At 48.2% G+C, this 25,580-nt stretch overlaps 1 protein-coding gene across 1 annotated transcript in view; it reads right to left on the reverse strand.

The window, feature by feature from the left end:
* Positions 1–15,698: 15,698 nt before the first annotated feature.
* The window catches only part of Tns3 (tensin 3), a 201,657-nt gene continuing 191,775 nt past the window's right edge, over positions 15,699–25,580 (reverse strand). Inside the window, 4 exon segments of the mRNA XM_042694968.1 lie at positions 15,699–17,026; positions 18,468–18,494; positions 18,586–18,654; positions 21,389–21,557. Coding sequence (XP_042550902.1) covers positions 16,882–17,026; positions 18,468–18,494; positions 18,586–18,654; positions 21,389–21,557 — 410 coding nt within the window. The 3' untranslated portion in view covers positions 15,699–16,881.

Here is a 25,580-nt window from a genome sequence, read left to right on the forward strand (position 1 = left end):
CTATCTGGAACGTGCATGGGTAGACAATGTGCCACGAGTAGTTATCAGTAGTCATTGGTCTCTAGTTCCAATACGTGGGGCATCCTTACCCCCTATAGTTACATGTGGAGTTGTGTCCCATGAAAATCACAGAGGGAAGCCCTAACCTTTTACTTATATCTACAGATAGGACCTTTGAAATGTAAGATTGAATAAGTTATGAAAGGGAAGGCCCTGGTTCAGTAGGACGAGTAGTCCTATAAGAAGAGAGATGTTGGAATGGGCGCTTTGAAAGAAGATTGTGTAAAGACACAGGTAAAATGTCTGTGAGCTAAGGAGAGAGGCTTCAGCGAACCCAGTCTGCAGCCTTCTCGCCCTTGGATTTCCAGCCTCCAGGCCAGTAAGATGATAAGCATCTGCCAGTGAAGCCAGCCAGGCTGTGGTGCTGTAAGAGCAGCCCTTGCCCACACACATGATAACCCCTCTCCTCCACAGTGGTCTCTCCTTCCATCAGAGGCCCTCACTTCCCAGGACCAGCAGCAGTGCACATCCTGTAGCCATGGTGATAGTGAAGAGCAGCAGCAGCACCTTCCTTGCTGCCTTTCGTGTTCTTGTCCTCAGTGGAGAAATCAAATATTCCTTGTCTCTCATGGTTCCTAAGACTCCCAGGCAATGAACTCACCCCCCCCCCCCACACACACACACATACCCGCCATCATCTGGAAGGCTTTGTTTAATGCAACATACAACAAAAATAAAACTAAAACCCCCACCAGATGTAGTAGAACCCAATGTGTGGCAGGGAATGGAGTCTGACAGTACAATGATGTGAACAAGCACCCTGCCTGCCAGTCAGTAGGTGCCAAAGCTCACCCCATCAACCAAGACCCCAGCGAGATCTGTGGCAGGACAAGTTATCGTTTGTTTCTTTGGACAACAAATGTCAGTGAAGGCCCAGCATGGGAAGGCCCTGGGCTCATTGAAGGAAACCCAGCAAGGAATAATACCAGCTCTAGGAGGAAGCAACAAGAATCCCATAGTAAATAAATACAGTTAGGGTGGTGGAAGTGAGCACTAGGAAGGAAAATGAAGCAGGCTGTGATACTGGCCCTCAACCCCTGCCTTGTACCAGGGAGCCACACTGGGTATTAGCTAACAAAGAGAAGCTGGAGGGGTGGGATTCCTGCTCCTGGTCCCCCAGCATCCGAGGAGTTCTGGAAACATCCAAATTCGGGACTTTCTCAAAAACAGATCTTAGTAAGCACAAACTTTGGCTAAACAGACCACTTTTTAAAAATTTTTAATAATTTTAATTTTTTTCTATTTTCTCTCCCTCTTTCTTCATTCACAATTATACCTTTTTAAAATCAAGCATCAACAGTGCTTTTCTGTCTAATAATATTTACAATGGACTATTACAGGATCGGACATGGATAAAACATCAGTTTTTCAAGAGCTTTCCCAGAGCAAACACATCTAACCAACAACAAAGGATATTCTAATAAATATTTCTTCATCTCTTTTTTTTTTTTGGGGGGGGGGGGTCCAGTCGTGGGGCCTGAACTCTGGGCCTGGGCACTATCCCTCAGCTCTTCAGCTCAAGGTTAGCACTCTACTACCTGAGCCACAGCGCCACTTCCGGCTTTTTTCTTTTTGCTTATGTGGTGCTGAGGAATCGAACCCAGGGCCTCAGGCATGCAAGGCAAGCGCTCTACCACTGAGCCACCTTCCCAGCCCTTCTTCATCTCTTTTTACTTTTACATTTTATGATACAGAACTAACAAGAATATGTCAAGCAGGCATGCGGTTTCACATGTATAGTCCCAGCTGCTACAGAGGTAGAGATTGGGAGGATCCGGGTTCAAGGCCAGCCTAAGCATTCCCTCTCTCCCCTTTTCTCGTAATGAATATTATGCCCCACACTACAGTGAAATGCATGTGGGGAAAACTGAATACCTCTGGAGCCTAAGTTTTTCATGATTCGTTTCACTCCCAGGGGGCGCACTGAAGCCATCTATTTATGGAAGTTCTTAAAAGATGCACATTAAACACAGGATAATTGTCAGCACAGGGAAAACAAGTGGGGATGAGCCTGGCCAAGTGGGATTGAGGCTCTATGTGGAATGCACAAATGAGAAGATGCTCAAAATAAAATTGGAAGGAAACTGTTGGCTTGGAGCTTCCTAGCAGCCAAAGCAAATAGGCATAAGGTCAGTTATAACAGGCATCATCAGGAATGGCCTGCCGAGTCTCATATGACTCACCTGATTTCAGAGAAGAGTCCTGGATGACTAGGTGTGGGATTCTCTGTCCTGTCACACACCCACTCTTCTCCTCATATTCCTCCTGGAGACCACCGTCCTTACACTACATTCTGGACTCCAACGGAAGGGACTCTGGCCTGGTCAATCAGACCATTCTCTCTGATCACAGCTGGGTCCAGCACCAGGTGACCCAATCAACATCAAGGAGAATGAAAAGAAATGTAGACTCCAAAGCAGACGAACATGAGTGCTAGGGGAACTGCAATGGAGAGAATGCAGGATCTACACAGCTGTAGCCATATTGTTTCTGGCGTAGGCCGTATGAACTGGCCTGGGCAGAGAATATGAAGCCAAGGGGAGAGATGGGGCAGCAAGGACAGGCTGGCCCTGATCTAGCCCTGACTAGACAAAGCAAAAGAACAGGATAATTTGTGAGGTGGATGACCCTCTACAATTTCTTCTTCTTCTTCTTCCTCCTCCTCCTCATCCTCCACTTCCTCCTCCTCCATTTCCTCCTCCTCCTCTTTTTCTTTTTCTTCCTCTTCCTTTGCTTCTCCTCCTCCTCCTTCTCCTCTTCCTACTCCTCCCTCCTTTGCCTTCTCCTTCTCCTCTTCCTCTTCTCCCTCCTTCTCCTCCTCCATTATTATTATTATTATTATTATTACTAACTTCCCCCCCCATCTTTAAGTTCATTTATGAGTTTTCCCCAGTAGACCTTGGAAGACCATGAGGGAGACTGCATTATAGGCTACATCAAATTACCACCCACATGGTGTAAGCAGATCCCAATCCATTATCATGTGGAAGGAACAGATTCTCAGCCCTGGGAGGGAGTAACAACTGCATGACCTGCTGTCACCAATGGGCTGTCAGAAGATGGGACAAGGGGTGGGGGGCGGTCTCACACCTGCAATCCTAGTACTCCAGAGGCTGAGATCCAACATGGTTCAAAGCCAGATCAGGCAGAAAAAGTCCACAAGACTCTTATCTCCAATTTACCACACCAGAAAACCAGAAGTAGACCTGTGGCTCAAGTGGTAGAGCACTAGCCTTGAGTGAAAGAACTCAGTGACAACAACCAGGCCCTGAGTTCAAGCCCCACAAGCAACAAAACAAACAAAGATGGGGCAGGATTGATGAACTTTCAAAGACAGGGTCACCACCATTTGTCACCACACTTCCTTTTCTCTTTGTTTTGAAAACAAAGTGTCCTAGAGAGACCCTTGGTCCCTGACTTCAGGAGGAGGAAGGATGGACAGAACCACATGGAGCAGAGTGGCCATTACCATGGCCCTGCAGGATAGAGGTGGACATTGGTTGGAAGGGACCTTTGGTGAATGATGGCACTGATTCATTGACCAATGATAGCTGACAATGCAGAGCCCTTCTGTGAGGGTGGTTGGGCCCAGACCCTCGCTGGAAGCGGATCTCCTGAGTCCTGCCCTCCCCCCCACCTCGCCGACCCAGGGCAGTGGGGTTTCCTGAGTGCCTTTCCCAGAAGGGGGTCTCCTGAATGCCCCCTGGAGGTGAGGTCTCCAAGTTCCACTCCCAGAAGTGGGGTCTCCTGAGTGCACCTCTCAGCCACTGGAAAGCAAGGCCGCCCCAGCTCTGTCTTGGATGCCTCTTCTGTCTTGGCACAAGCAGCTTTCAGAGCGGACTTCATTGGCAACATCAGCCGCTGACACTTTCCAGAAACGGGTCGTAAAAAATAAATGGCTAAAACTTGTCAAAGCTCTTCCCTCACTCTTTCCAGCTGCATGTTTTTATCACATGACACCAAGTTCTACCATCTTCAAATGGGTAGTGAGTCAAGAAAATACCTATTACTGCTGGCTGCGGACAGACACTGCCTTCTGAGGAGCAGAAGGAGCCCGAGAAAGGAGCAAAGCCCACCTTGAAAACCTTCGGGGAAAGAAAGGTGAAAGGAAACTTTTTAGGACTCTTGCAGGTAGGGAGCATGTCTGGACAAGCGACAAGTGTTTTACAGAGCCAAGCAAATGCACTGAACCCACTTTGGTTCATTAGCACAAATAGGGTCATGAATAAAAAACAGAGCAAACAAAATGGTTCTGAAAGGAGAACAAAACTCTAGGAAGACTTGTTTTCAGTATGCCACAGTGGTGAGCCCGGATCACCACTGAACACTTGCAGCCTGCGGTCTCAAGAGCTTCCTGGGAGGCGAGGGGCTAAGTGCCACCTGAGTCGTTTTGGTATTTGTTTTTGGTGTGTGTGCATGTGTGAGTGTGTGCGTGTGCGTGTGTGTGTGCGTGTGCGTGTGTGTGTGCGTGTGCGTGTGCGTGTGTGTGTGTGTGTGTGTGTGTGTTACATTTTTCTGGCAAAGAGGAAGAATAATCACTATAGGGCTGGTAGGTTTGACAGGTATCTGCTACTGTATACAGCCCACTGCTCAGGTGATAATTCTTAAGCACCAGGAAGAGGCCAGAGCTCAGCCTGCTCTGGTGGGAGCCATTCCCTCTCCTCTGGGGTGACCCTTTGGTCCTCCATAGATTCCTTCCAGGACCTCTGCATTGCTCGATGGCACGCCATCCCAGTTTTCCTGCAAACTCCTACCAGTAATCCTAGTCTGTCCCAGTTTTCCTGCAAACTCCTACCAGTAATCCTAGTCTGTCCCAGCAGGCCTGGAGTATTTTCACCAGCAAGCCAGCTTCCTGTCCTCCCTTCCCACCTCTGGTGGCTCCATTCCCAGCACTGATCTCCTGAGGCCCGGAGGCCCTGTTACTGTTGCCCTCAGGTGCAGACATCCTCCTTGCTGTCTGGTGTCTGAGCTGGGTGAGGCCTTCCCTCCTCATGGGCACCCAGATTTCTGGGACCCAGACTAATGCTTCCTGTTCTGAGCACAATCATTTCTACTCGCGGTCCTACCCCACCCCAGGACCCAGCCATCTTCTCTCTATAGACCAAAGACTCTTGACCACACCCAGCAGGTCCTCCATGGACCAAAGATGCCTGGCCACGCCCAGCATGTCTTCCTAACGGGGAGCCCTTGGTCATACAATGAGCTCACCATTGCTGCTGCCTTCCTGGAGCACAGCCCATGAACGCTGAGAGGAGACTAGAGATCACTACATGTGGATCCAGCACTGGGGACAGCTCAGTCTCACCTGTATCCCACAGTAAGGCTGTGAAGCCACCCGGAAGGCCACTCTATTAGGTGAATGTGGAGGCTCTTGGCCAGAAGGCACAATGGGAGAGGCTAACCAGAGGGGCCTAGGTGTTACCTGGGCAGCACCCAAGAGTCTCTAGGAAGAGCATGGGGGTAAAAGGACTCTGGGAAATGAACCTGCAGGCAGCTGCACAACTCATGGTTAAATTCTACATAGACTAGGTAAAGTGGTTCTTAAGGTCAATCTGATGAAAAGCCAGATTCATGTGTGTACTTTTAGGAGGCTGACAATGGGAGAATCAAGATTTGAGGTTACCTCAGGCAGAGAGGTTTACGAGAGGCCTCCTCCCCTCTTGTCCTAACCCAAGCTGGGAGTTGTGGCATACCCCTGTCATACTAAGAGGGAGGCTGAGATACGGAGGATCACAGTTCCAGGATAGCAAGACAAAAAAGTCTGTGAGATTCACCAGAGGAAAGCTGAGCATGGTAGTACACACCCCTCATCCCAGCCAAGATGACAGGCCTAAACAGATTGTGGTCTAGGAGTAATACACTTGAAAAGGAAACAAATCTCTATCTCAGTAATAACCAGTACAAATCAGGATTGGAAGTGTGGCTCGGTGGAAGAGCACCTGCCTAGCAAACAGGAGGTCTTGAGTTCAAATCCTAGGACTGACAAAATAAATAAACTCAACCTCACATACACCAAGTTCTCATCTCACCAAGCATTCAGGAGATTCATTCTAGATGGTGGAGATTCTCTTCCCTCATGCCAAGCAGTGGTGTCAGGCGCTTCTGATGGTCTAGGACACCTGAGAAGAGCTTCAGCTCCCTGCTCACAGGTACTCTGTGCTGAATCTAGCTCCTAGGCTATGGCCTCTTGAATGCTGCCGAGCATAGATGCTGCAGGCCAAGGGCCTGTGTTCAGCTCCAGCACCTTTCACAACTCAGAGAGGCAGGGGAGAGTGCCAGCTGTCCACCAGAAAGGCTGCATCAGCACCTCACACTCCTCTAAGACTGTCTCCCATGTCCCATATCTTCTAACTCAGACATCCCCTCCCCACATCTGGGACCCTTGAATGTCATCACTCTAAAGAGGGTACACTCTGAAAGACAAGTCAGCAAAGGAGTGTTATACTGTGAAGTGTGTGTGTGTGCGTGTGTGTGCATGTGTGTGCTAGTCCTGGGGCTTGAACTCAGGGCCTGGTCCTTGAACTTCTTTTGCTCAAGGCTAGCACTCTACCACTTGACTCACAGACCACTCCTGGATTTGTCTGTTTATGTGGTACTGAGGAATTGAACCCTGGGCTTCATGCATGCTAGGCAAGCACTTTTATCACTGAGCCACATTCCTAGCCCCAATGGACTTCTTTTTTTCAAGGCTAGCACTCTACCACTTGAACCACACCACCACTTCCGACTTTTTCAGAGGAGTATATTGGAGATAAGCGTCTCACAGACTTTCCTGCCCTGGCTGTCTTTGAACCATGATCCTCAGATCTCAGCTTCCTGAGTAGCTAGGATTATAGGTGTGAGCCATCAGGGCTGGGCTAACTGTGAAAATTTCTCCTTTCTGTTCCTCAGTCCAAAGTGCCCTGAGCACAGAGCACCAATGCTGCATCGTGGCCCCAGAGGAGAAAACACATCTGTGGCAAAGAAAGCAAGGTAGCAGCAGGCTAAAGCTCCCTAGCCTGCACTGTCTTCTACTTGTGACCACAAGGAGGCGTACTAGAGCCACCACACAGAACATGGTCCAACTCCCCTTCTGATAAACTAAGCACCTCACCCATGCAAAAGAGTATATGAGCAGTGCACATTGCTTGTAAATACTTGCAATAAAATCATTAAGTCCATCAGCATGACTTATTGGGAGGGTAGTTGTAGTAAAGTGAGTTCATTTCTTGCAAAGATTTCTCTTCAGTGTACTTTAAATTCACACTATTAAGCAGGAATTGCTTTTCTCACCCCTCCTCTGCAGAGCTCAGACCAGCACCCAGGAAGGGCTCGCGCTCCCCCTACTGGTCATATTTGGAGTCCTAGGTGGACAGGGCTGAGGCGAGGTGGCAGGCAGATCTCTCATTCATTCATTCACTCAGATCTCGGGGTGCAGATGAACCTCAGGGTGCAAATGCACAGGGCAGGCTCCAATACAGGAGTCCTGTGGAAATCAATTAGCTAAGCTCATGGTGGGCCTTCAAAGTGCTAACAAAGGGGACATTGTGCTCTGACCATGTTATTTCCATTTTCCTTTTGTTTTAACATATCATGGCAATAATGGACAGATACCTGCCAGGGTCTGCAAATCTTTTCTAGGATAGACCAAAACAGAAAAGATCCTTAGATACTGGATGGGGCAGATTGAGCTGACATTGACCCCAGGAAGCCACAGGGAATTAACTATCATGGCTCCAGGAATATACATGGGTTTTGTCTTCTTTTTGTGCTGGTATTGGAGCCTAAACTCAGGGCCTAGGCATTAGCACTCTGCCACTTCAGCCACACCTCTAATTCCAGCCTTTTGGTCATTAATTGGAGATAAGGGTCTCATGGACTGTTGCCTGTGCTGGCTTTGAACCTCAATCCTCAGATCTCAGTCTCCTGAGTAGTTTAGGATTATAGGCATGAGCCACTGGTACCCGGTGGTATTCTCTTTAAACTTAAATGTGATTTCAAGCTCACCATCTTCCGATCCATGTTAGGCTCAAACTCTGTCTACTGTTCTGCTGCACCCCTGTCTGAGGCACACAAAGGGACACAGGGGTCCCCAGCTTCCCCCAGTGAGCAGCATGGCCAATCACTGAGGAGCAGACCTTGAACATTAGTGGGTTCCCATTGATCGGGATCCATCACTTGTCACTGAGCCTGTTACACTTAGACAGTGATAAGGCAGACTCTTGACAGACATGCGCAAGCACGGGCATGCTCCCCCCCCCCGTAGATCAAGTCCACCAACTCTGCATGCCCTGCCCTCATTGGTAGAGAGGGGAGGAGAAAGATGAACCCTGGGGCCAGCTTGCAGTGAATTCTTATCATTTTGTGTGGCTTCAGGGATTGACTTTGAATCTAGGTTTAACTTGCTTATGCCACAAACAAGGTGTTTACCCCGAACAGTTTTTTCTTTTCTTTTTATTGTGTGTGTGTGCACATGCATGTTTGAGAGCGAGCGAGAGAGAGAAAGGGAGAAAGAGAGAGAGAGAGGGAGCCTGTGCTAGTACTGGAGGCTTGAACTCAGGGCCTGGGCACTGTCCCTGAGCTTTCCCACTCAAGGATAGTGCTTTACCATTCGAGCCACAGCTTCAAGCTTTTTGGTGTTCAACTGGAGATAAGAGTCTCACGGACTTCTCTGCCCAGGCTGGCTTTGAGCTGTGATCCTCAGATCTCTTCCTCCTGAGTAGCTGGGATTTCAGACATGAGCCACTGGTGTAAGGCAATGTCTCATTAACTCCCCACCACCTGCATATTCTTCCACATGTTCATTCTGGACATCTCTGATTTATTCAGCCACCTCCTAGTGGCCCTGTGGGACAGTTCTAGCCTCCCAGAGTCACTCCATACAACCCCCCCCCCCCCAAGAGCCATGCTACAGCAGCCCAGAGACTGCCCTGGAACACGGCATGACTCCCTTTGATTTCAATCCATCAGTCACAACTCCCCTTGGAAAACCTGCTTGGACAACACACAACAAAGGTCTGACCCTCAGGTCCTTCTCTGTCTTGCTCCCTGGGGGAGGTGAGTGTCCTGGACTGCTCTTCTTCTCCTTGGTCCTACCAGGCCTGCTTTCCCTTCCTCTCCATCCGTAAGGAAGACATAGCTTCTGTCACCTGACCTTACTTCTCTCCTGGTCTGGGATCTCAAAGAGCAACCATCTTGGAAAGAATAAACCACACACAGCTGAATAAGCAAGAGCCAGAGGTGTCCGTGTTCAAGGGACACCTGGTGGCAGGCACGTCAGCACTGGGTGGGTGATCTGCCAAGATAAAGAGGGATCTGGATAAATGAGTATTTGTGAAGATGTCTGTTGTAGGAAGCTGTGTGGACCACTAGGGGGCAGGCGCACCTCACTGCACTCTCAGCCACCACCTCTGGCCAATGGCATTGCCCACCCAAGTTCAGCTGGGGGTCTTGCTGTCAAAATCTCCCCTGCAGAGGGAGGGCACCATTTGGCAGGAAATGAGATGGGAGGAGATGTGGGTACAGAGCTGTCGCTGCACTTTAGCCAAGGGGTAGGACCTGCTATCTAGTGGGTTCTATGTTCTTGGAGTTGATCACTGCTGAGCAGATGCCTTGAGACAAAGAAATTAAACCCAACTACTCAGAAGGCTGAGATCCGAGGATGGTGACTCGAAACCAGCGCAGACAAAAAAAAAAAGAAAGCCTGTAAGACTCTTAGCTCCAATTAACCAACAAAAAAGCCAAATGTAGAGATTGGCTCAAGTGGTAGAACACCAGCCTTGAGCAGAAAAAGGCAAGCGAAATTACAATACCCTGAGTTCAAGCCCCAGTGCACACACACACACACACACACACACACACACACACACACACACACACACACACACACCACGACAGTATGGGGGGGATAATTATAAAACAATTGGGTTTTTTCCATGTCTTCTCCCCCCCCACTCCCCTTTTCTAGCCCCACCCTTTACGGTCTATGCAGAGGTAAGATGAGTCACGGCTAGGCAGCTCTGGAGAGGAAGCATGCCAGCGGCGTGGGCACAGTAGACTTCTCTCCTCAGAGAGAACTCGCCACCTACAATTGCTCCCATCCAAGCAGCCAAGGTCACCCAGCCTTCACTATGGGAGCAGCCACGGTGGCTGTAAAAAGTTAATCATTGAGCCAGATTCTGTCTCACAGGGTGCGGTTGTTTGCAGTCTTATCTGCCTGAGATAAACAGGTAACCATGCTGATTTGCACTGTGGGACCCTAAGAAGAGGGAAAATGCTTCCACGCACTCTGCTTCCTGGCCAGGCTGGAGATCCCAGGGCCCCTCAGCACGGGTAGTGTAGGCACATGTACTGCACTAATACCATAGCATACGACCTGCATTTGGAGAAAAGACCCTCTACTAAAGATTTAATATGGTCTATGAAGCTAGGTAAGAGGTGCTTTCCAGTATCTGCCCTGTGCTAAGCCCTACCTATAGGGCCTTTCTTTTTCTTTTTTCTTTCCTTCCTTCCTCCCTCCTTTCTTTTTTCTTTCTTTCCATCTGTCTCTCCTCTTTTTCCAACATGGTGACACTTGATCAACAGGTATCAATCACTTGCCTGCAAGAACCTTGATCCTGACCTTCCATGACAATCTTGAGGGCATTTCCAGCGAGAAGTCTTTAAGAATAAAATAAGGGCTGGGAAGGTGGCTCAGTGGTAGAGCGCTTGCCTTGCATGCCTGAGGCCCTGGGTTCGATTCCTCAGCACCACATAAGCAAAAAGAAAAAAAGTAGAAAGTGGCGCTGTGGCTCAAGTGGTAGAGTGCTAGCCTTGAGCTGAAGAGCTGAGGGACAGCACCCAAGCCCAGAGTTCAGGCCCCACGACTGGACCCCCCCAAAAAAAAAGAAATAAAGCCAAACTAACTTTTCTTTTAATAAATAAGCTGAGTACAACTAGACACAAGTACACACATAAGAGCTAATTTTCAGTCAACACACTCCAAGAAAGAGAATAGCACCAAGGTCTCCCTGGCCCCTCAAACCTGGTCCCCTTTCCACGATCATCCTGCCTTTCTTCCCCAAAGACCACCAGTCTGCCTGGCTGAGATGTTTATATTGTGAAATTATATAGTAAGCCCTCCTTAGCATATGGTTTTTCCCCCAGTTCTTGTGTTTCGGTCTGATCTTTACCCATCTTGTTACACAGACCTTGCCTGACAGTACCTCAGCTGGCAGGTCTCAGTAACTCCTGATCAAACACTGGGTATTTGAGCCTCCTTCACTAGATTTCTGCAAGTGCTTACAAATAAGCTATCCATTCCTCAGCCCTTGAAAAATGTAGGGTCCTTCACTTCCTGCTGGCCTTTGTAGTTTGACACAAACTCGCTGCCATTCAAATCAGTGGTCACACATGCAGCCATTGTTTCTCTCTAGACAACCTTTGTCAGAAGTTTTATCATAATTGTTGGTTTGGTTTAGTTTACTCAGCTTCTTGAGCCTATAGATCTGTCATTTGCCAAAACTTGGATCTATTGTGTTTGTTATGGTACTGGGGATTGAACCTAGGGACTCATGTTTTCTAGAATGGTCCTCTACGCCTTCAGCTCAAGTAGATGGTGTTAAGGAAATGGAATCTCTCTGGCTTTCCTGCTCAAAGCAACTTTGAACTACTCTCCTCTTGATCTTCAACTATGAAATTGAACCCTCCCCCCCATTTTCAGATTGAATGGATTCTATTGGTGTGTCACTAATCAAATCTCTCACCACCATTCTATGCTGCTGCTGAACACATCTAGGAAGTACTTTGTTATTATACTTTTTATTTTTGCAATTCGGTCTGGTACTTCATTGTTTTTTGTCTTTTTATAATTTAAAAATCCTTTCAACAGAATTTACATTGGGTTGTGGAAGCCTTTTTGTATTTAAAAGTCCTAGCTGGGTATTGGTAGTTCATGCCTATAAGCTTACTCAGGAGTCTGAGATCTGAGGATCATGGTTCAAAGCCAGACCGAACAGAAAAGTTTGTGAGACTTTTATCTCTAATTCCCCACCAGAAAACCGGAAGTGGTGTGGCTCCATGTGGTATAGTGCTGGCTTTGAGTGTAAAAACTCAGGGACAGCTCTCAGGCCCTGAGTTCAAGCCCCATGACTCATGTTCTTCCCCCACTCCACCCCCCCAAAAATAATTCCAGCATCCAATTTATTTCTATCAATATCAAGGTGTTGATTACAGTGCTGACATCAGCCATCTTGCACTCACGTTAAATGTAATTTTCTCAGAATCCTAAATGGTGGGTCCTACCTTTTTGGTACCAGACCTGGGTACTGTGTCTGAGAACCTACGACTCCCTCTTAAGGCAGCGAGCAAGAGCCCAGCAAAGTCCAGCTCCCATCCACTGGGACATTGACCATCAGTCTCCTGGGGAGCTAAGGCCAGTCAGGAGCATGTGAGTGTCCTACGAGGCCAGCATTGAAGCTAATGGATTGTTCTGGACATCACCTCCATCTGACCAGCACTACATCAGTACCCTCCAGACCTCACCAAGATCATGGCCAAGACTCAGGTGGTGGCCAGCTTAAGGGGGTGGGGGTCCACTGGTACCCTCCTGCTGGACAACACTGCATCTGCCATTGTCGGCATCATCATGCTGTGAGCATCACCACGACCTGGACATCTCAGGCCCATGTTTCTAGAGTGGAGATGAAGTGAGAGGCTGAGCTCACAGTGGAACTGGGGTCTCCAGGGCCAACAGTGCAGAGGGAACACTGACCACCGAGACAAGCAGCTAACTGAAATCTTGATTACTGGTCGTAATTGGCCTGGGCTCCACATGTCACTTCTTTCCAGACTGAGAGCTGAGGGGATGAGTTAGTGGATAGACTTGTGCCCTGCTACCTGACTCGGGAGGGAGGAGACAGCCCTATCGGGCAGAGAGCTAGCAGGACCGGCAAAGCCCTCCACAGACAGCAGGGAAGGACCCTGCAGGAGGAAGGTCTCCAGTATCTGCTTAAGGCTAAATTCACTGAACTTTCAGTATTCTGAGCGGAGGCCAACACCATCAGGGGATATCCTGTCACAAAGTCATCCTCCTCCAGCCAGGGGAGGAGTGGGTAGTTATAGAGCATCAGAAATGTATCATAGCCAGGCACCAGTGGCTCAGGCCTGTAATCCTTGCTACTTAGGAGGCTAAGACCTGATGACTGTGGTTCAAGGCCAACTCTGGCAGGAAACTCTGTGAGACTTTTAATTAACCATCAAAAAGGCAGAAGTAGAGGTGCGGCTCAAGTGGTAAAGCACTAGCCTTGAGCAAAAAAGGCTCAGAGACAGTGCCCAGGCCTTGAGTTCAAGCCTCAGGTCTGATACACACACACACATTATAGATAAAGATATAGACAGATCTCTCTCTAAATATATATGGAGAGTGTGTGCACGCATATGTATACATGCACCAGTACTTGAACTTGGGGCCTGAGTGCTGTCCCTTAGCCACACTTCCACTCCCAGCTTTTTGATGATTAATTGGAGGCAAGAATCGCATGGATTTTTCCTGCCTAGGCTGGTTTTGACCCATGATCCTCAGATCTCAGCCTCTTGAGTAGCTAGGATTTACAGACATGAGCCACCAGTGCCTGGCTATAATATATTGAGTGCCGAATGTGAATTGATTATCTGAACACACGTCTTTTAAAAACTAAAACACACACACACACACACACACACACACACACACACACAGAGATTTAAAAATAAAGCAAAATAAAAGTCAGGCGCTGGTAGTTCACATATATAACCCTAACTACCCTAAAGGCTGTAATCTGAGGATCAAGGTTCCAAGTCAGCAGTCTGTGAGACTCTTAGCACCAATTGGCCAACAATAAGCCCAAAAGGGAGCTGAGGCTCGTAGTAGAGCCAAGTAAGAGAGCAAGATGCTGAGTCCAAGCCTCAGTACCAGCAGAGAATACAAAAAACAAAACAAAAACAACCAGGCACACACAGAGAGACATATACAACACATAGTGTGAGTCACACAAATGCCTGTCTCATGAGGCTTAGCAAGGTCATAATTTTTATTATTATACTCTGAATAGAGATGGTATTTAAAGAGCAGAGAAAATGACTATACAAAGGATTTATAGAACAGTCATTTACATACTGGATATATATTCTTTACAATATCAGAAGAGTAAAAATAAACGCTAACAAGTAAGGCAGGTGAGGATACAGTACAGGGTCTTGGGCACTGAGGGTAACCGTAGTGAACATTTAACATGGCTATCACTTACCACTGGAGGAATATACGCTTGAGTAGGTTAATAAGGACCCTGGTGAGTACAAGTGTTGGTAGGACATGGTTATTGTGAACTCACTGCACTGACTCCCAGGACAGTGTTTAAGCCGGACTAGAGCTCCAGGGGCAAAATGCCCAAGGAAAGGTCCTGAGCACACAAACGGGAAAGTCTGAGACTTGTTCCATCTAACCCACAGTCACTCGAGGAGTAGAAAACCTGCCATACCATGGGAAGGAAGGTAGCTTCCCATGGTTCATCAGAGGGAGCTGTGTGTGCTCAAAGGGAATTCCTAGATGGCCTTGATCACCTTTACCTTTGAATCAAACTCACACCTGGCCGATCTGGTGGAAAGGCAGTGAGGGTTGCTTCTTGAGTGCACTCTACAAAGGCCTTCCTAGAGGTCCTGGTGTCTGAACACAGCTGCACACTCCTCCTGCTCTCACCATTACCAGGCCCCCGTCTATTCAAGAGGGATATGGGACAGGGCCTGGGGTCTTGGGTCCCCTTTGGGTAGAAATCATCAGTGGGCAGACTCAGCTTCCCTTGTCAGGTTGTCTGCAGTGGAAGAAAAACTGAAATGCTAGGAGCCTCAGGGAAACATATCAGGGCCTTCCAGAGAATGCCAGAACATTCTCTAATAGCCACAAGGTGGTCTGTGAAGACCAAGGCAAACATTTGGCACAGAAAGGAGGCACTTGGCTTTTGGTGCATCAAATAGGAGCTAAAAAGTGGAGTAATCCTCCAGTTCACGAACACCCTCACACTCACACACACTCGCTCGCTCATTCCCTCACACACACACACACACACACACACATACCATCCTCATGATTCGATTGCTTCCAGCTCTGCCTGAAGCTGTACCTTCCTCTGCCCATCACTGAAAACCTACTGAGCCCATTCCCCCAAGCCCATCTTGGTAACCTGTGTGCCTGTGGCCTTCCAAACACTAGGAAGAACAGGAATTTCAGAATGGCTCATAATGGGGGTGGGAGGCAACTGAAGCTCCCACAAACCACAATGGGTTGTGCGGGAAGGAGCCTGTAGCTTTGGCTCCACACGGCCTGGTTCCGTCTCTCAATACTGGTAAGTCCCAGGCTCACCACAGCTCCCAAACCCATGACAGCTGCAGGTGAGCAAGATGGCTATTGGAAAATGCACTTGAGCATGATCTGTCACTGTCACACCCAATTCCATGGCCAGGATGACACAGAGAAGTGTCACCGATCAGAGCCTGTAAGACTGGTATTCCTGTTTTGTTTTGTTTTTTTTTTTTTGATGGGTAGTGGGCTTGAACTCTGGGCGCTGTCCCTCAGCTCTTCAGCTCAAGGCGAGCACTCTACCACTTGAGCCACAGCGCCACTTCCAGCTTTCTGGTGGTTTATTGGAGTTAAGAGTCTCATGGACTTTCCTTGCCAGGGCTTGCTTTTAACTATGATCTTCAGATCAGCCTCCTGAGTAGTTAGAATGATAGGCGTGAGTCATCAGCGCCCGGCTGGAATTCTTGCTCTTTTCCCCGAGTGTCATGTGACACAGGGAAGCTGCAGGTGCCACCCGAAGCAGCAACGGGGCACCTTACAAAGGTCATTCAGGCCTGCACAGGACTCCAGCCAGGACCACAGTGGGTGAGAGGCTCACCCCAGCATTCCCAGGACTCGAGGCAATCAGCCTGGAAAAGGCATGTCCATATACAAAGCACAGGTTGGGCTTCTGAAAGCAAAGCCGCCTGTTCGGAGTACCGCAGGTGGGGGACTCTCAGGTCACCCCCATACCACTGCTTGTCTTCTAGAGGTCAGGGGTCGGGGGCCCATGAGGGGACAAACATCTTGAACACTGCAGCTGCCGTCAAACAATGGCAAACTGTATAAATAATTTGGCATTAAGTAAAATATAAATTATACAGAAATGGCATTTTTGCTTCCCTCTTCTCCCTTCTCCTTCCAGGTCCTTCCGGGCTCTCTCCAGTCCAGCGCTCCATCTATGCACAGAGCCAGAGTCTCCCCACGAGCGGTAGGTAGGTCTCTTGACTCTGCACACTCCTCCATGCCTGGTATCCAGCCGCCCTCATCCTCGTAGCCCACAGTGCTGTCCCCTAGTCCACGGCTCCTCCATTTCTGGAAGGGTCTGACCTGCTCGAACCTTCTTCAAACATGCGTCCCTTTCTCAGTTTCATCCGCATCTCAGTGGTGGGAGGGAGGGAGGGAGATGCCGGCCTAGGGCGTTGATGCACAAGATGGCTCCTGCCCAGTGGGTTCAGTACTCTGCCCTCCCCGAGGCTGGTGTGCCAGAACACGGGGTACCTCGCATTCCATGCTCTCTCCTGGCACAGCACTTTCCCCTGGCTTTCTGGCCAGGAACCCCTGGGCCAAGTTCCTTCTACTCCAAAGTGCTTTACAGACAAGTGGCGGATAAGTTCCTCTCAGGAAAAGGTCAACCCTTGCTGACATTGTTCTTGTTTGTGTGGACTGTCAGGATTATTGGGGTGTTACAAAGTGAGGGCCTTGCCTCATCCCACTGCCATTGTGAACATCTCAAGAGGCATTTGGTGGGGGTTCTGGGCTAGGAGGGGCTCTCAGATCTTCTTTGGGGAGCCAATCATGACCTTTGACACGAAATTGACTATGGCGCTGGCTGGCTGCTCCGGGTCGTGTTCTGCAAACAGGTGGCACACGTTGTCTGTGGCACTGCCCTGCTTTCGGGCCACAAATCCAAAGACTCTGCAGGAAGAAAAGCTCAGATCAGAGGAGAATCTGGAGCTGGGGAGAGCAAACTACATCCCCTGCCCGAAATCAAAACACACACTCATCTTAGTGTACTCCACCCACAGCTTGCCCATGGGGTAGGAACCCAAGTTCCTAGGCGCCGGTGGACATGGGGGACTCAGGGTCTCAATGGTGGGGGTCCTACAGGTCTGGGAGATGACACAGAAGTCCCATCCCACCCAGTCTTGCTGTCCTCACCCATTGGGGCCCCAGGGAAATAGGCCAAGACTTCTCCTCAGGTCTCCTAAGCCTCTTTGGCCACATATACCCAGTTTAGGAAGCTGTACCTAGTTCTTTCTCTAAGAAATTCATTTCTCTAAGAAAACCATCATCTTAATAGGCTTTTCAAAGTCTGAAGTTTAACACAATCAGGATCATTCCTTCCCACCCCCCCACCCCCCCCCCCCGCCAAAAAAAAAAAAATAATGCCTATGATCTCTCTGCTTTTTCTAAGAAAAAAAAAGGAGTTTCTGTTTCAGCTTAGTTTTCACACCACGGAAGGGTTAGGCCACTGACACCCCAAATTACAAGCCTGAGGCCCAAGGGTGTTGGGAACATGGTCCTTTGGAGCTCAGAGGAGGCTACCAGCACTCACCACACTAATGGGGAGTTCTGGGAAGAGATCAAAGGGAATGAGGCCCACAGTGGACAGTGAGGTTATTAAAACTGGGCAGAGGACAGAACTGCAGATAGCAGGGTAGGACAGAGTCCCTTTGTTCCCCCCAAAGGCACATTTCCTGGGAAAGAATCCTCCCAGAAGAATGTCTGAAGAAAACACACCTCAAGCTGTGCTCTTCCTCCCAGCTCTGAGCACCACACCCCACACTCCCACCTGGCTGGAAAGGATGAGCGATCTGTTTTATTACTCACGTCCTGGCCAGCAGGCACAATTAGCTCTATCTATCTATCTATCTATCTATCTATCTATCTATCTATCTATCTATCTATCTACCTATCTATCTACCTATCTATCTATCTATCTATCTATCTATCTATCTATCTATCTATCTATCTATCTATCTATCTATCTATCTATCTATCGTCAGTCCTGGGACTTAAACTCAAGGCCTGAGCACTGTCCCTGAGCTCTTTTGCTCAAGGCTCACACTTGAGCCACAGCTCCAGTTTTGACTTTTTAGAAGTTCATTAGAGATAAGAAAGAGTCTTATGGACTTTCCTGCCTGGTCTGCCTTTGCATTGTGATCCCCAGAATTCAAACTCCTGAGTAACTAGGATTACAGGTGGGAGCCACCAGCACCTGACCTGTTTGTATTTTCAAGCAAACAATCTTACTGATCTGACTCTGGTTTTCATACAAGGAATCTCTTTTGGAAAGCTGGAACTAAATTCAACTTTGGACTATGATTCTATGTGAAAAATAAAGGCGGTGACTTACTTGGAGGAAGGGCCATCTTTGATCCACCTTGAGAATTAAAGAGAAAAGAGGTTAATTTTTAAGTTAAAAAGGTAAAACAAAGGATCTGTCTCACTTAATTAAAATGTAAACTTCTTACTTCCGGTCTTGTGGGTCCAAAGCACAGAAAATCACGCTGCTCACGGGGTAATGCCTCCGGAAGAAGAGCCTGTGGGGTGCGTGGGAACAGAGGGATGCTCCTGTTACTGGGGTACTAGGAGGGATGGGTGATGTGATGGCTCCCCATCTCCCCATAGGTGAAGATCGGTGGGGGTAGAAACCATTGGATACTTCCCCCTTTGTATTTTAAGGAGAAAGGCAAGCTTTGTGCTTGGGAAGAGTCAACAGGCCATGTGGTATGTAGGACAGAATCAAGGAGCCCCAAGGGGCTTCAGGGGAGACATGGGCAAAGAGAGGCATCCTGGGCCCCCAGACCTGTCCAGCCTCAGTCTCATGGCCTATGAAGACAGCATCCTAAGACATCCTGATGCTTTCATAGCATGGTACCCACACGGACACAGGGAGTGGTTGACACAGCTTCAACTCAGCTCACGAGGCCAGGCCAAACCTGGCGTTTTTCCTTTGCTCTTCTTATTTGTGTTGCTGAATTCCCAGGTTTCCTTTTTGTGTGTGTGTATGTGTGTGTGTGTGGGGGGGGGGGGGTCTTTTGGTGCAGGTACTGGGGCTTGAACATAAAGACCTGGGTGCTGTCTCAGCTTTCTTACTCAAGGATGGTGCTCTTCCACTTTTGAGCCACAGCTCCACTTCCAGTTTGGGTGGTTAATTGGAAGTAAAGAGTTTCAAGGACTTTCATGGCCAGGCTGGCTTCGAAATGGGAATTCTCAGATTTCAGCCTCACAAACAGGATCATAGGTGCAAGCCACATGCACCCATCCCCAGGTACTTTTGTGTAAATGTGAAAGATGAAGAATTCCAGCACCAGAGAAGGAAGCAACTTGCCCATGTTCACTGCTGGTAAGCATGGAGAGAGAGCACTGAACTCGGAGTCAACCAGCTAAGCCCAAGGCTTGTCTCTGATTCCTGTCTTACTGGGTGAAGGAATATGAGCAAAATCTGCCCAAACTTACTTCATCCATTCTAAAATAATGGTTGGAAGACTCCGTCTTCAAATTCACCCAGTTTAGGCAAGTGAAAACTATCCAGAGACAGACCAGGAGCAGGCACTGTTGGGGAAGGAAATGGCAAGGGAAAATCCTGTACAGAATGCTGTGGTAGGTCTGTGTCCTGTGCGTATGTCTGTCTGTCTTCTAGGGTTCCTGCCACCTCCCTGTGACATGGCTAGCAAGCTGCCTTCCTTGTTAATCACACAGGCTAGGACCCTAACTAACACCTGACAGTTATGTCCTGACCTTGGGCCAAAGGCACCATGCACCTCCCAGATAACTGTGGGGGGTGAGGCAGAGGGGCGTGAGCCTGTAACGGTGTATTCCCCACAGCCCTGGGGATCAGTCAATGCCTGCACCAGCATCACCAAAGCAGTAAGCAGGAACAATGAAGGCCTATGAGTTCAGCCAAAGGGAACAATTTGTACCCAGGCCCCACTCTCACTTGAAACACTATGAGCATCAACTACTCACTAGACACTACATTGAAATTGAACTACACAACTTAAAGGTGGGGATGGGAAGTAAAAACTGGGAGAGAGGGAGGGAAGGAATGACGCCCAAAAGCAAATGTTCTCTTTACCTGACTTACATAAATATAACCCCTCTGTGCATCACCTTTATAATACAATTTTAAAAACAACAACAATGTTAGCCAGGCATGCTGGCTCACATCTGTAATCCTAGCTACTCAGGAAACTGAGATCTGAAAATCAAAGCCAGAACAGGCAAATTAAAACCACCACAAAGCCGGGCGCTGGCGGCACACCTGTAATCCTACCTACTCAGGAGGCTGAGATTGGAGGACTGCAGTTCAAAGCCAGCTCTGGCAAGGAAAGTCCGTGAGACTCTTATCTCCAATAAAGCAACAGAAAACCAGAAGTGGCGCTGTGGCTCAAGCGGTAAAGTGCTCACCTTGAGCTGAAGAGCTGAGGGATAGCGCTCAGGCCCAGAGTTCAAGCCCCACGACCAACCAAAACTAAAAACAAAAACAAAAAACTACCACAAGACTCTTATCTCTAATTAAGCAGCAAAAGGCCAGAAATGGAGCTGTGGCGCAAGTGGCAGTCTTGAGCAAAAAAGCTAAGCTAGAACACTAGGCCTTCACTTCAAGCCCTAGTACTGGTTCAAAGAGGGAAAAAAAATAATGATGCTGAAATGGGAAATACCTTTGATCAGTCTCACAGTGTTTCTAAAATAATGACTAAAGTCAGGCACTGGTGGCTCATGCCAGTAATCCTAGCTATTCAGGAGGCTGAGATCTGAGGATTGAGGTTCAAAGGTAGCCCAGGCAGGGAAGTCTGTGAGACTCTTATCTCCAATTAACCACTAAAAAAGCTGCAAGTAAAGCTGTGGTTCAAGTGGTAGAGCACCAGCCTTGAGTGAAAAAGCTAAGGGACAGAACCCAAGCCCTGAGTTCAAGCCACAGTACAGGTTTGCACATGTGTGTGCAAACCTAAAAGACTAAAAAGATCTATGCATTTGCATATGACATGGAATATTCAGAACCCCAAATACTTTTTTAAAAAAAAAATATGGATTCTTAAGATAAAAACCTTTACATGTGAACGGCTTACATACAGTTCCTGAGACCTTCTTAGTAACAGGAACAGCCTAGAAGAGGCTGGCCACCGAAGACCTCAAAGGCTGCTAATGACTTACTTAAGACAACCATTCACACAAGAGAAGAGCAAGCAGCAGCTATGGCCCTGCAGGGAGAAGGACCCTCCCACCTCCCATAGGGATCAGGGCCCACCCCAGCTCCCTCTTAGAACTCACTTCCTCTGATTGTCCGTCAGGGTGATGCCCTGTGTGGACACTTTGAAGTGCACCACCGTGGACACCGGGGCTGGCTCTTGGGCCAAAGTCATGCTCAGGGCCTTCTGGACCGCCTGGTGACCTGTAAGGGATTCCATCTCCACAGAGTTCAAGTACCACACATTGCAGGCTGGAAGACAAGGGGAGAAGCAGGGGCCTGTCAGCCATGACAGCTGGTATACACGGTGGAGGCAGACAGGCACAGGGTGGCTCATCAACAGCCTGCACAGGTGACCCGGGCTTGGTGCATTTCACAGCAGGCATCGCGGGTCCGCAAGTCTGATGACATGCACAATAATGACCAAAGGCATTTACTTCAATGGCAAGGTGGTGAAGGAGCTTTTCCAAGACATTCTCAGGGAGGCAGCATGTGGTAGATTCCAAAGAATTCCCCGCCCCAGGTCCTATTGAGGTGACAATGCAGGATGCAGAGACAACACAAGCCCATCAGAGTAGACAGGTCTATCTGCAGATAGATCTGTCTATCCTTTGTTTTGTGCCAGTACTGGGGCTTGAACTCAGGGTCGCACACTCTCATTTGTTTTTTTTTTTTTGCTTTTCTCAAGATGGGTGCTCTACCACTTGAGCAATACCTCCACTTCCAGTATTTTGCTGGTTAATTGGACTGCCTTCAAATGGAGATTAGCAGATCTCAGCCTCCTGTATAGCTAGGATTACAGGTGTGAGCCACCAACACCCAACCCATTCTCTCACCAACCTTCTGAAATAAACATAGTAGCTAACAAGGAATTTTAGAAGTCAGTTCCCCAATTCAAAAGATGCTTGCTAGGGCTGGGAAGGTGGCTCAGTGGTAGAGCGCTTGCCTTGCATGCCTGAGGCCCTGGGTTCGATTCCCCAGCATCACATAAGCAAAAAGAAAAAAAGCCGGAAGTGGCGCTATGGCTCAAGTGGTAGAGTGCTAGCCTTGAGCTGAAGAGCTGAGGGACAACGCCCAGGCCCTGAGTTCAGGCCCCACGACCAGACCCCCCCCCCCCCAAAAAAAAAAAAGATGCTTGCTCTCTTAGGAAACAAAGCATAGCCAAAGATGGGGAATGCCCTCTCACAGAGAGCTTTGATAAAAGCTGGTGTCACTTGGGCCAACTTTGGCTGATAATGTGGCCAAACTTACCAGGAAGACCCTAAACACCTAGAACTAACCTATAAGTCCCAGTGCTGGGAAGACTGAGAAGGAAAATAGACCCCAGCCAGTGGTGTAAGTCAACTACAGAAGCTATTGGGACTATACAGCTATTACAGAGGGCAAACACTGGAAAGAGATTCTGTCCAAAAAAGAGAAGCTTCAATTTGTCCTCCGGGGAAAATACTAAGCAACCAGCAAACAGCAACCAGGAAAATTATATAGCAACATGGAAAAAGAAAAAAAAAAAAAGGCTCACAGGTAATTGGAAAAGCAGAAGAGTCTCTACTATGAATAGAACTGTAAAGTAGAAAGCATGTGTGCCCATAAAACCCCTACTAAATTGAAAGCAGGTTTTAAGAGGGTAAATATTTTACCTGTGTCTTCTACACAAGACAAGTTGGAGAGAAGAGAGGTGGAAAAAGAGAATTTTGACCCAACTACCATGAAAATGGCCCCATTGGTACAACCTGGAATGGCATTCACATGGACCCCACTGGCAAAACAGAGAGACAGAGCAAGCGTGGGTGCGTGCGTGTGGGGGGGGGGGGGGGGCGGGGAGGAGGTGGTGTGTGTGACTGGGGCTTGAACTCAGGACCTGGATCTTAGCTTTCTCTGCTCAAGCTGGTGCTCTACCACTTGAAACATACCTCTGCCCCTGGGTTTTTGGTGGTTAATTGGTGGTGAGACTCATAGACTTCCCTGCCTGGGCTAGCTTTGAGTCATGATCTTCACACCTCAGTTTCCTGAGAAGCTAGGATTACAGGTGTGAGCTATCAGCTATCCTGCTAAGGAGGGGATTAACTGACTGGTGCTGCAGCTGTCCTCGAGCTACCTGAGCGAGGCCTGGTCCAGGCCCATCCAATTCCAATTCCATAGACTAGTGCTGGGGCAAGGAGAGAAGATCTGGAAGGCAGTGTCTCATGGGACATTAAGCAGGGCAGTACTCACCAGGCCCATGGGGGGCGGGGCGGGGGGTGCTACTTCACAGTATGGAAGCAAGGCTCAGACCAACATATTCTGACCTTGGAATCTCACTTCTGCCAATGTATCTCAAGACAACGATGTAGAATGAAGAAAAACAAAGCCAAAGACAGATGAAATAGACAACCAGATAATTGAATTACAAGATGGACCATTGTATAATCATTAAGAAATGTGACCTGGATCATGATTGTAAAAAAAATCATGCAAAATTTGTAAGGGAATATGAAAGACCGATCCACTGTATATGTGTGTGTGTGGAGGGGGGGAAGGGGCACAGGAGGTCCAACCCCAAGAATGAGAGGTGACAAGACTGATCTGTGATGTTCTTCCTCCCAGTATGAGAAAGAGGTTTTCCTTCTTTCCTGTATTACCTTACAGAATACATGTTGCTTTTATAAAGAAATCATACTTACAGAACACCAAGACGAAAAAACACATCATGCCGGGTGCTGGTGGCTCACACCTGCAGTCCTAGCTACTCAGGAGGCTGAGATCTGAGGCTCTTGGTTCAAGCCAATCAAGGCAGGAAAGTCTGTGAGACTCTTATCTCCAACAACCAGTAAGAAGCTGGAAGTGGAGCTGTGGTTCAAGTGTAGAGCACTAAAAACTCAGGGACCACCCAAGGCCCTGAGTTCAAGACCCATAAGCGGCACAAAAAAACACATCACATTTTGGTACTAGTGGCATAGCCCTGTAATTCTAGCTATTTTCAGAAGGCTGAGATCCAGAGGATCTCAGTTCAAAGCCTGGAAAGAGAAGCATGTGAGACTCCATCTCCAAAATAACCAGCAAGGCTCAGGAGGCAGAGCACCAGCTGAGCAAGCAAGCTGAGTGAGTGTGAGGCTCAGAGTCCAAACCATGCAAAAAACAAAAAATACGAAGAACAACAACAAAACTCCCACCATGTTTATAGGAAACCTTAGATATCTGATAAAACCATTTTTCTTTCCAGGATTATCCTACATTCCTTCAGCACAAGAAGAAACAATTAAGAACAAGTTTAAAGCACAAACAGCACAAGAAGAAACAATTAAGAACAAGTTTAAAGCACAAACAGAAATTATACAGAGATTGGATCAAAGTCATCCTGGCCTCCTCAGTATCAAATGACGTGGGGTTAAAGCGAGTAGGATTACATTGATTCCCATCCTGTGAGCTGTCTGACTGCTACTATGTCTGAGTCTTGGCTTCTACTAGTGAGACTATGGGCCCGGGTGATTTCAGGGAACTTTCTATCCCAGAGTCCGGGATCCTGAGTGAAGCGGAATGCAGTTTTAGCAAAGAAAACCCACTTGCAGAGATCAGAGACACGGCAGCCTCACTGCTGTGATGCAGCAGCTACCTGGCACTGACAGTGCCCAACCACAGCTGATCCTGCAGGCAACGCTGACACTGACTGGGGCCCAACCAGATCCATGCTTCCCTGGAAGCTGCTCCCCTACTCCTTGCCTCAGCAGTGTGGCTTTCGATATGGTAGCAAAACAAGAAGATACCAAACTGAAGGTGCAGCTCAAATGATAAGAGTGCCAGCCTTGAGCAAACAAACAAACGAGAGTCCCAGAGTTCAAGCTAAAGTACCAGTACAAACAAAACAAAACAAGGAGATCTCTTTAGGCGTATTATACCTTATCATAGCGTTGTAGCTATAAAGTATTATATAGATATGTAATAAAACACTGAAGTATTTCTAATACAAACGTCCACTGGAACCAAAATTTCCAACATTTCTGCAACTACCTGTGTAAAGATCTCCTTTGCAAATGTCTCTTCCCCCCCTTCTAAACAAAATGTACAATCTTCCAAAGACACGCCCACAAAGCAGCCTGGTCTCTGCAGAGAGCTGGGGGTGGGGCCTCTCTCACCAGGCTGATGGCAGTGTGGGCCCCATGGTGACTCATGTCTACTGATGGTTGAGTCACACATCTTGGGAACGTTTTTACATTCACAGCTGGCAAGACAGGTCACCACATCCTGTCTCACTGCACTTCCCTCCCAACCCCGAACTAAATCCAGGACTCACCACTATTC

This window comes from Dipodomys spectabilis, unplaced genomic scaffold, assembly GCF_019054845.1.
Source record: "Dipodomys spectabilis isolate Male_0828 unplaced genomic scaffold, ASM1905484v1 ptg000178l, whole genome shotgun sequence".
In the NCBI taxonomy this organism is placed as follows: domain Eukaryota; kingdom Metazoa; phylum Chordata; class Mammalia; order Rodentia; family Heteromyidae; genus Dipodomys; species Dipodomys spectabilis.